This window comes from Phalacrocorax carbo, assembly GCF_963921805.1.
Source record: "Phalacrocorax carbo chromosome W unlocalized genomic scaffold, bPhaCar2.1 SUPER_W_unloc_1, whole genome shotgun sequence".
Lineage (NCBI taxonomy): Eukaryota > Metazoa > Chordata > Aves > Suliformes > Phalacrocoracidae > Phalacrocorax > Phalacrocorax carbo.
Window position 1 is genome coordinate 2957012 of NW_026990243.1, and position 12094 is coordinate 2969105.

At 45.4% G+C, this 12094-nt stretch overlaps 1 protein-coding gene across 12 annotated transcripts in view; it reads left to right on the forward strand.

Moving 5' to 3' along the window:
- LOC135310790 (ubiquitin-associated protein 2-like) overlaps window positions 1–12094 on the forward strand; it is a 99147-nt gene that overhangs the window by 40571 nt on the left and 46482 nt on the right. For 11 of the 12 annotated variants that reach the window (XM_064439757.1, XM_064439759.1, XM_064439760.1 and 8 more), the window contains 2 exons: window positions 1880–1934; window positions 3142–3245. The exons of the other annotated variant lie outside the window; for it this stretch is intronic. In XM_064439757.1, the coding sequence (XP_064295827.1) occupies window positions 1880–1934; window positions 3142–3245 (159 nt within the window). The remainder of the gene's footprint in view (window positions 1–1879; window positions 1935–3141; window positions 3246–12094) is intronic. 12 annotated transcript variants of the gene reach the window in all.

Consider the following 12094-nt stretch of genomic DNA (forward strand, 5'->3'; position numbering starts at 1 on the left):
TGCATTAATGACCATGATGTATGAGATTCTGTGTCTGAGTTAGGGTGGTCTTTCAGTGGTGAGTACTTACTGTCCCATGTTTTGAATTAGTTCTTCGTAAGTGTCTTTTCTGGCTTTGAATTTAGTGCTTTCTGTAACCCCCATGTTTTGGTACTTCCCTTTTGTCTTCATTAGAATGCTTTTTGTTGCATTTCTTGATTAAACTTAATTTCAGTTTTGACAGAAAGCATAGGCACAGCTTTATGAAGTTAAGGGAATCCACTTGAAATTCAAGTTTAGGACTAACTTTCAAAGTGATCTGGTATAAAAAAAGCTCTTGCTGGCTAGCAGTCTAAGACTGTGCATGGAACTTCAGGAACAAGAGGTTCTCTTGCTAAAGCTTCATCTTCTATTTAGTATGCTGAGGTTATTCTTTCATCATCTTCTATTTAGTATGCTGAGGTTATTCTTTCAGACTTTTACACTTGGGAGGCTGGGGAGACTTACCTCCTATGGTTCCTCTGTAGCTAGTAGTTGTCATCTTGTATAGGATATGGGTACACTCTTTCATCAAAATGTGGGTAAAGCTATCCTGCTAATTTGATGCTTCTAAGTCCTTGAAAATGTTGGTAGTAGATGTTTTAGAGGTCCAGAAATGTCTTTTAAAACTTGGACAGTGAACTAGGGCAAGGGGAAGAACCAGTGGTGAGGGGAGGGAAAGTAATTAAAATAGGAACTTTCTAAACTGGTTTTACCATGTCCTGGAGCTACTGCTCTTATTCATTTTAGGTGGTCCCCTGAAAATAAGGGGTAACTTTGATCCAAATTTGAACAGCCTATCATGGGTAATTCTGATGTTTGGACAACCAGTGTATTGGTGACTTAGGATTATAACTTTTGTGCTCTGGTAAACTTGTAGTTGCTTGGTGACTTATAATTACCACATAATTTTGTTGTTAAAATAAGCATTGCTTTGTTCTCAGTCTGCAGCTCTTGACCTCCTCCTGTTCTTGTAATACAAAATAATGTTCATAGTCTTCCTCAAAAAACCCCAACAAACTGGAAAAGCTTCAGATATTGAGGACCTAAAGGGGGGGGGAATCTATGTAGAAATTTTGCATGTAAGAAATAGTTTCCAACAGATTACATAGATGTTTGCTTTATGGATGGTTAAGTAATACAAAAATTTTCATGACTTGTTGGCCCTATGCAACATGCAGAAATAAAGCCATTCACTGTATCAAGAAGCTTGTAAACTGGGGCTGGTAACCAAAATTGGAGGCAACAAATATTTGTTGTTGTTAAAATAGAAATTAATATTCTTGAGGGTGATAACAAGGAAGTAGTTTGAGTAATTTGAGTCGGGTAATTTTCATGTCAATAACTATGATTAAAGGGGAAGCTTAAGGAATGTGTGGGTAGGGGGTGGACTGGTGGGCTTGAGTCAGAGGAGGAAACAAATGGAGTATTTAAACTTTCTTCTCACAGACAAGGAGTGACAGGGAATTTCTTGAGAGATCAGGATACATAGGGAGGCTGGGATTCTAGAGCATCTTAGGTAAGAGTGAGAAATTAGATAAAAAAATTTGAACAATGTCTAATGATTTGGTAATAGCAGTCTCATGTGGGATGGGTCTTTAGGTAAGTCCTTTTCTTGGCATTTGGAGCTAATTCACTAGCTGCAGGAAAGAGCAAGTCCTACTGAAATGTATAGTCTTAGATGAACTGTGGCTTACTTGCATGTGTTAGGAGAATCTGTTTCCCCCGTGAGGAAATTTGGGGAAGTAAATGATATTTAACTATGGTAGTTTTCTTCTTCAGCCATAGTATTTTCTAATGTGACAGACTAGCGATTGGCGGCTCCTCTGCTGTTGCTGTTAAATGGTATTTTCTCTCCTAGGGTTTGGACATGGCAGAAGGAGAGGAGCGGGGAGGTTTTCAGCCCAAGGCATGGGGTAAGAAACATGCAGAGCACAGATTTTTGTCAGGGATCAAACTCAGTGGCAATATTAATTGACAATATTAATATTGCTACTGTATGTATTAATACTGCTGTATATTTGATAAACCAATATGGATGCAAAAATTCAGATCTGTTAGATGATTAATGGATTATTTTTGTCTTAAACCAGTATTTCTAACTAGACACACCTATACAAACCTAACGTAAGTACACTTAATGTTAATATCTCAAACTTGGAGAACCTGTTGGTACCTATCAGTAGCAGCTGCATGGCGCCTAGGTTGCTGAAAGTTCTGTGTGGTGCATATAGTCCTAGGTCAATTTAAAAAAAAAGATTTGTTTCTGTGTAATGTAGTATGTGCAAGTTCTATATAAAACCAGAAAGACTAGCGATTATAAACTTTCTCCTGTTTTTGAGATTTCATGCTTTAGCTGTTTGGACATATGTGGATCCTAAAATAGAATCAAAAGAAGTTACTCAGCAGCTCTAAAGTTTGTTCTCAGTTTTGTTGGAATAACTTGCTTCAGAGAAGCGTAGCCTCCGCTACTTTTGCTCAGTGTTTGCCTTTAATGACGTTTCATGTCATATCAGTGATGTCATGATGAACAGAAGGCTCATTCTACTTCTCTAATAATCCTTCTTGTTCATACTTCTAGATGATAAACTGAAAAGAGGTTTTTCTTCAATAATACTTTTTCACCTTTTAGCTGCGTCTGTGTTTTGGCACTGGTGTCAGGAGTGTGTTCTGAAATAATCTTACTGATGTTCTGACTCCTGTCCTGTGCAGGTCTGGTGCTCTGAAAGGATATGATACTGGTTTCTCATCAGTCAGCCACCTGATGAGAAACTGTCAGCTGTGAGGGGCTTATGGTTGTGCATGTAAACTAATGCTTTATAAGACTGGGAGGAGTAGGTATGGTGTTAACTGCTTTTTTCAGAAATTGTTTTGGTTCCATTTCTCTACAGTAATTTTTTTTAGTCTCCTCACTTTTTTCCCTCTTAATCCTTTTTTTTCCTTCCTTTTTTTATCTGTGACTGCTCATAGAGGAAAAATTTCTTTTGAAACCAAAACTATCAAGATAAATTATGTGGAAATCGAGATGTTAAATCTAATACAACTTCAGCTAAAAATGATGGCGCTTGTGTTTGTTGAATGACCCATGTGTTCTCTTCCATTTCTTAACTTTTAAAACTCTAGGACATTTAACCCTGCAGACTATACGGAGTCTTCTGCCACTGATGGCTTTGGGACAAAATCAGAGATTTGGGAGACTGGTCAGAATGATGCAGATGATGGAACTGGTAAGATGCTTCAAGAAGTGGAAGGACTGGAATGAAGACCTGTAGCAAATTGCAGTTAAAATAACCATTCTATTAGTGTTCAGTTAACTTCTGAAAATGTGAATACATCTCACATGATACAGATATTAGTTCCTTTTTATAGCTTAACTGCTACTAATGTGCAGAGCACATGCTGTAGCCTGAGTGACACTCTGGCTAGAATGAAGGGAAGGCAATTTGCAATTTTTTTGTTTTAGTACTAACAATCCCTTGAGAGACAAAAGGATTTTAGAGTTATTGGAAGAACCTTGTATGTGAAGAACTGTTTAGATATCTTAAGTACTGCTTAAGAGCTCACTAATGTAGTTAAGGAGTGTAAGTCCTACTAAAAGTGATTGGTCCACAGGCATTAGTTTGTAGGGTGTGAATATCTAAGTAGAGGAAGAAAAAGAAAAGAAAAACCATTTACAAATATTAATCCACTCAGTGGCACTGGGATGGCTTTGGCAGCCTCATCTGTACAGTGCAGGAATATAAGGATGTGAGTCTCTGGGATGGAGGAGAGTTCCAAGATCTGCCACCTTTGAAGAGAAGAATTATTAACTAAAGCGCAAGTAGGCACTTGAATGGAAGCCAGAAGAGCAGTCTGTCTGTCTGAAGATAGGCAGCTGTGTGTTTCTGTATGAAGTTTCAAGTGTGAAGTATGCACTCCCAGCTAAAGGCAAGAGACAGACATAGTTTTGGAAAGGAACCATTTAACAGTGGTCTCATGGTGATTCAGAAATTAAGAATGTGACCTGCTTGTCTGTGATTGGGAAAACAGGATACCTTGCTGCTTCCCATATTCTGTGATGGGAGATGTCAGGATGGAGAAATTCATGTACGTTATTGTCCACACTTGGGAACCAGTGAGTGATTGGAGAGAATTTTTTTTTAACCCCAGCAAAGGGTAACTTTTCTGATCTCTCTATTGCTGAAGCCTACTCAGATGATTATTTTTTTGTTTTTCATCAACCCTTGTGTCAAGGGTGGAAGGAAAAGACTGATACTGTGTCATGGTTTTAGCTGGGATAGAGTTGATTTTCTTCACTGCAGCTGGCATAGTGCTGAGCTGCCGAATAAACCACGACATTAGGACACCTAATAATTGAAAATTCCCCTAGGAATACTGATACTGTTGTTTACTATATGGTAGTGGAGGGCAGGGTATGTTGTCACAAGTATTGCAGAAGCAATAAGGTTAACTAACTAAAGAAAGAATACATACAAGAAAGGCATGAGGAGACTGGACCAGAGGCAGAAAATTCATTGGTTAGTTATTAATGAATGCAACTGTAAGGCTGTGTCGTGGTTCAGCCTCAGCTGGCAACTGAACACCACGCAGCCGCTCGCTCACCCCCCCCGCCCCACCCCTGTGGGATGGGGAAGAGAATCGGACGAGCAAAAGAACTTGTGGGTTGAGACAAGCACAGTTTAATAACTACAATAGAATGATGATGATAAATGATTATCATAATAATGACAGTAATGTTAATATAATAAAAGGGAAAAGGAAGGAAAGGGAAAACAGGGAACAAAAACGCAGAAACACGAACGATACAACCGCTCACCACCCGCCGACCGACGCTGCCCGTCCCCGAGCCGCGATTGCTCCCCCCCTCCCCCGGCCAGCCCCTCCCAGGTAGCATACTGGGCATGACGTTACATGATATGGAATATCCCTTTGGTCAGTTTGAATCCACTCTCTTAGCTGTGCCCCCTCCCCTCCCGGCTTCTTGTGCACCCAGCAGAGCATGGGAGGCTAGACATGTCCTTGACTAGTATCAGCGCTGCCTAGCAACAGCCTAAACATCTGTGTGTTATCTCAACAGGTTTTTTTCCATGCTAATTTCAAAGCACAGCACTATACCAGCTAGAGTGAAGAAAATTAACTCTATCCCAGCTGAAACCATGACAGTATCCACCCCTTATTCCATATCATTGACATCATGCTCAGGTCCCATACTATTCAGTACAAATTCAATAATCCTTATCCATCTTCTTATCCTTTAACTATATATATATATATACAGATTTTCATTTATCATTCCACTAGTTTATGGAACACCCCTATAGAATGCCTGTGAAATGTCCATTGAGTTCATTTAGTCCATGACTTTGGATTTCATCTCTTGTAAGGGTCCTTCGGAGCGGCGGTGTGCGTGGGGTCAGATTGCTGCATGTCAGTCCTTGTTCCATCACCGCTGCACTGGTAGTTCTTGTTCTCTCACTGCTGCACTTTGCTCGGTTCCATTGAAAGTTCATTTGCTATTATCATTAATTGGGAGATTCCCACCATGATAACATTCCATTGATGCAACCATAGTAGTGATGACATACAACATCATATTACAATTAACAGCATATTATTCAGTTCATTGGCTGTTTTCACCCAAAATTAAATCCCCCTGGGGTACACACCGAACTCCTCCATCCTCCCGCATCACCCACCAAGTGCACCCAGGTCCTCGAGCAAACGCAATCCCACGAGTGGGTTTGCCTCTGCTGGAAGCAGGAATAACCCAGACTGTCTTGCCCAGCATATTTTTTGTGTGCACTACAGGGACTCTATCCCCTTCCACAGTACGTAAGGATTCTGATTGGGCCGGGCCAGCTCGCCTGGCAGATCCCCTTGTGTTGACTAACCAGGTGGCTTTTGCTAAATGTGTATCCCAGTGTTTAAATGTTCCACAACCCATTGCTCTCAGTGTCATCTTTAATAGTCCATTGTATCTTTCGATTTTCCCAGAGGCTGGTGCGTGATAGGGGATGTGATACACCCACTCAATGCCGTGCTCTTTGGCCCAGGTGTCTATAAGGTTATTTCGGAAATGAGTCCCGTTGTCTGACTCAATTCTCTCTGGGGTGCCATGTCGCCACAGGACTTGTTTTTCGAGACCCAGGATAGTGTTCCGGGCAGTGGCGTGGGGGACAGGATATGTTTCCAGCCAGCCGGTGGTTGCTTCTACCATGGTGAGAACATGGCGCTTGCCTTGGCAGGTCTGTGGGAGTGTGATATAGTCAATTTGCCAGGCCTCCCCATATTTATATTTCAGCCATCATCCCCCATACCACAGAGGCTTTACCCGCTTCGCTTGCTTGATTGCAGCACATGTTTCACATTCGTGGATAACCTGCGCAATAACGTCCATGGTCAAGTCCACCCCTCGATCACGAGCCCACCTGTATGTTGCATCTCTCTCCCTTGATGGCCTGAGGTGTCATGGGCCCACCGAGCTAGAAATAGTTCACCCTTATGTTGCCAGTCCAGATCCACCTCAGCCACTTCAATCTTGGCAGCCTGATCTACCTGCTGGTTGTTTCGATGTTCTTCAGTGGCCCGACTCTTGGGGACGTGAGCATCCACATGCCGTACCTTTACAACCAGGTTCTCTACCCGGGCAGCAATATCTTGCCACAATGTGGCAGCCCAGATGGGTTTGCCTCTGCGCTGCCAGTTGCTTTGCTTCCACTGCTGTAGCCAGCCCCACAGGGCATTTGTCACCATCCAGGAATCAGTATAGAGATAGAGCACTGGCCACTTTTCCCGTTCAGCGATGTCTAAGGCCAGCTGGATGGCCTTTACTTCGGCAAACTGGCTCGATTCACCTTCTCCTTCAGCAGTTTCTGCTACTTGTCATGTAGGACTCCATACAGCAGCCTTCCATCTCCGGTGCTTTCCCACAAGGCGACAGGACCCATCAGTGAACAGGGCATATTGCTTCTCATCTTCTGGCAGTGTGTTATACATTGGGGCTTCTTCAGCACGTGTCACCTCCTCCTCTGGTGATATTCCAAAGTCTTTGCCTTCTGGCCAGTCCATAATCACTTCCAAGATTCCTGGGCGACTGGGGTTTCCTACTCGAGCCCGCTGGGTGATCAGTGCAACCCATTTACTCCACGTAGCATCAGTTGCATGGTGTGTAGAGGGGACATTTCCTTTGAACATCCAGCCCAGCACTGGCAGTCGGGGTGCCAGGAGCAACTGTGCTTCAGTACCAACCACTTCTGCAGCAGCTCGGACCCCTTCATATGCTGCCAATATCTCTTTTTCAGTTGGAGTATAGCGGGCTTCGGACCCTCTGTATCCCCGACTCCAAAACCCTAGGGGTCGACCTCGGGTCTCCCCATGTGCTTTCTGCCAGAGGCTCCAGGTAGGGCCATTCTCCCCGGCTGCAGTGTAGAGCACATTTTTAATATCTTGTCCTGCCCGGACTGGCCCAAGAGCTACTGCATGAACTATTTCTCGTTTAATCTGTTCAAAGGCTTGTTGTTGTTCAGGGCCCCATTTGAAATCATTCTTTTTCCGGGTCACTTGATGGAGAGGGCTTACGATCAGGCTGTAGTGTGGAATATGCATTCTCCAAAAACCCACAACGCCCAAGAAAGCTTGTGTTTCCTTTTTGCTGGTTGGTGTAGACATGGCTGTTATTTAGTTGATCACATCCATGGGGATCTGACGACGACCATCTTGCCATTTGATTCCTAAGAACTGGATTTCTCGTGCAGGTCCCTTAACTTTACTTTGTTTTATGGCGAAACCAGCTTTCAGGAGGATTTGAACTATTTCCTTTCCTTTCTCAAAAACTTCTTCTGCTGTATTGCCCCACACGATGATGTCATCAATGTATTGTAGGTGTTCGGGAGCTCCACCTTGTTCCAAAGCATTATGGATCAGCCCATGGCAAATGGTAGGGCTGTGTTTCCACCCCTGGGGCAGTCGATTCCAGGTGTACTGGACCCCCCTCCAAGTAAAAGCAAACTGTGGCCTGCACTCTGCTGCCAGAGGGATTGAGAAGAATGCATTAGCGATATCGATTGTGGCATACCACTTGGCTGCCTTGGACTCCAGTTCATATTGAAGTTCTAGCATGTCTGGCACAGCAGCACTCAACGGTGGAGTGACTTCATTCAGGCCATGATAGTCTACCGTTAGCCTCCACTCTCCATTAGACTTCCGGACTGGCCATATGGGACTGTTAAAGGGTGAGTGGGTTTTACTGATGACTCCTTGGCTCTCCAGTCGACGAATGAGCCCGTGGATAGGGATCAGAGAGTCTCTGTTGGTGTGATATTGCCGTCGGTGCACTGTTGTGGTGGCGATCGGCACCTGTTGTTCTTTGACCTTCAGCAACCCCACCACAGAAGGGTCCTTCGAGAGGCCAGGCAAGGTAGACAGCTGTTTAATTTCCGCTGTCTCCAAGGCGGCTACACCAAAAGCCCACTTGTAACCTTTTGGGTCCTTGAAATACCCTCTCCTGAGATAGTCTATGCCAAGGATGCACGGAGCCTCGGGGCCAGTCACAATGGGGTGCTTCTGCCACTCATTGCCAGTTAGGCTTACTTCGGCCTCCAATAGAGTTAGCTCTTGGGATCCCCCTGTCACTCCAGCAATGCTGATGGGTTCTGCCCCTATATAGTTTGATGGCATTAAGGTACACTGTGCACCGGTGTCCACTAAAGCTCTATATTCCTGTGGGTCAGATGTGCCAGGCCATCGGATCCACACAGTCCAGTAAACCCGGTTATCCCTTTCCTCCACCTGGCTGGAGGCAGGGCCCCTCTAGTCCTGATCATGGCAGTCACAACTCACTTCCGGTAGATATGAATCACGGGTGTCTCTGTTAAGATCAGTCAGGCCATCAGCACTTCTGCTCCTCTGTCTAGAGAATTGCTTACGGGAAACTGGGGCAGCAGCTCTCCTGGAGAAACTTCCCTGAGTAATTGTTCTCCCTTGCAGCTCACGTACCCGCGCCTCTAAGGCTGAGGTAGGTTTTCCATCCCACTTCTTCATGTCCTCTCCGTGATCACGCAGGTAAAACCATAGGGTGCCCCGTCGTGTGTATCCCTTCTCTTGAGCCAAGGGACGATTACTCCTAATGGCTGAGATACTGGTCCGTACTGGTGGGGAGTAGGACATATCTTCTTTGAGTTGTTGGACCTCTCGGGACAGTTTCTCAACAGCAGAGACGAGCGAGGAAGAGAGATTCGCTTCATATTCCCGGAGTCTATCAATCAACTCAGCCACCGTTGGTGTCTCGTCATCTTTCCAGGACATCACTGCCAATGAGTTTGCATACGAGGATGGTGCGCTCCGTACAAACTTCCGCCACATGGGTCGTGTGCACTCGGCTTCATCTGGATCTTTGGAGGACCGTTGATCGTCCAGGTCACCATAAACCACCTCAAGCACGGCTAATTCCCTTAGATGCTGAACGCCTTTCTCCATGGTCGTCCATTTTCCTAGGCGAAATACAATATCTTCTTTGAAGGGATACCTCTCTCTCACCGCGGACAGGAGCCGCCTCCAGAGGCTGAGGGCTTGTGTTCCTTTTCCAATCGCTTTATCAATGCCCCCTTCCCTAGAGAGGGATCCCAGTTGTTTGGCTTCCTTCCCCTCTAATTCCAAACTACTGGCCCCATTATCCCAGCATCGGAGCAGCCAGGTGATAACGTGCTCACCTGAATGACGCCCGAAATCTTTCCGTATATCCCGCAACTCACTCAAGGATAGAGATCGGGTAGTTTCCGTTTCTTGTACACATGGTTCCTCCTCCTCCTCCTCTTCTCGTGATGGCCCTGGTTCATCGTAATCTCTTTCTAAACGAGTTGACTTTCTCTTCCATGATTTCTTCTTGCGTATAGGGGCGACTGATACTGGCACAGGTTGGTCCTCTGGTTCAGCTGCAACGCTTGGCACTGGGGTTTGAGTAGCTGCAGTGCCTGTCGTGGGGGTTTGAGTGGCCGCCGTGCTCATCACCGGGGTTGGAGCAGCTGCAGTATCTGTCGCAACGGGTTGGGTGGCCGCAGTGCTTGTCACCGGGGTTGGAGTAGCTGCATACTCTGTCACGGCGGGTTGGGTGGCCGCAGTGCTTGTCACTGGGGTTGGAGTAGCTGCAGTCTCTGTCGCGGCGGGTTGGGTGGCCGCAGTGTTTGTCGCTGGGGTTGGAGTAGCTGCAGTCTCTGTCACGGCGGTTTGGGTGGCCGCAGTGCTTGTCGCTGGGGTTGGAGTAGCTGCAGTGTCTGTCCGTGAGGGTTTGGGTGGCCGCGGTACTTGTCACGGGGGTCGGAGTAGTTCCCTTCTCTTTCCCTTGGGGGCACTGAATAGTGTTAAATAGGGCTCGATAGGCATAAGCCAGACCCCAGCACATGGCAGTGATCTGTATCTCTCTGGAATTGCCAGGGTGACAACATATTTCCTCCAAATGTTCTACTAATTTTTCAGGATTCTGCACTTGTTCAGGGGTGAAGTCCCACACCACAGGGGGTGCCCACCGTCTTAGGCATTTGCCCATACTTTCCCACATACCCTGCCACGCATAGCTATCGAGCCTTGGGACAGATCTCTGGATTATATTCTTAACTTGCTTACTAACCTTAGACAGATCTGATACCACCTGCCGAAGCAATATCAACAGATGTATCTTAACTACACAAGGATGTTCAAGATACTGAAAAGTTGTTGTAATGAGGGAGGAGACATTACATAAGATATTAGCTACGGTGCCATTCTGTATTTCCTCCATAAAAAAACTCCTCAGAGGAGGAGGTATAATTGCTAATTGCCTCCATGAGGTGGTAGCTGTAGTACAGTAACGGCTTCCATGTAAAACCTAAATAACTGATAACAGTCAAGGCCAGTGTTTTAATAACAAGTCTCCTAGGCAAAATATCTCTAATCACTGCAGAGCACAGCCAACTGACAGAACCAACAGCAAGTTTTAACATGTACTTTACAATCAGCATGGTAAAGACTGGACAAACTAATACTGCGAGCAGATTAATCAATGCTGTGACCAGCAACTGTTATTATCTCAAACCCTTCTCGCCCCACGTTGGGCGCCAAAAATAGACTGTCGTGGTTCAGCCTCAGCTGGCAACTGAACACCACGCAGCCGCTCGCTCACCCCCCCCCCACCCCTGTGGGATGGGGAAGAGAATTGGACGAGCAAAAGAACTTGTGGGTTGAGATAAGCACAGTTTAATAACTACAATAGAATGATGATGATAAATGATTATCATAATAATGACAGTAATGTTAATATAATAAAAGGGAAAAGGAAGGAAAGGGAAAACAGGGAACAAAAACGCAGAAACACGAACGATACAACCGCTCACCACCCGCCGACCGACGCTGCCCGTCCCCGAGCCGCGATTGCTCCCCCCCTCCCCCGGCCAGCCCCTCCCAGGTAGCATACTGGGCATGACGTTACATGATATGGAATATCCCTTTGGTCAGTTTGAATCCACTCTCTTAGCTGTGCCCCCTCCCCTCCCGGCTTCTTGTGCACCCAGCAGAGCATGGGAGGCTAGACATGTCCTTGACTAGTATCAGCGCTGCCCAGCAACAGCCTAAACATCTGTGTGTTATCTCAACAGGTTTTTTTCCATGCTAATTTCAAAGCACAGCACTATACCAGCTAGAGTGAAGAAAATTAACTCTATCCCAGCTGAAACCATGACAGGCTGTGGCTTATAAATTACTTTGACTTGTGCTCTACTTCCCAAGCGAGTGCGAATGTTTTGTAACCCTCCCTGCTAACTCTGGGTAGTCTTCATGTGCCTCCCCTATGGCAACCTCTGTTTCTTCTTGTAGGCATCTCCTCAATCTTCACTAACGGAAGAATTCTGCCTAGGAATAAGAATAGCTTGGTGTGGCTAAACAGATCCCTGTAACAGTACATATGTGTCTGCATGAGGGGTTTGCTGCTGAGCAAACAGATTGGTGGAAATGCAAAGTGTACTAGTTGATATGTGGAACTTCTTTTTGGATGCCAAATGTGTTTTTGCTGTTAGGCTGTGTGCATGTCACAGAGAACTGCACTGAACTT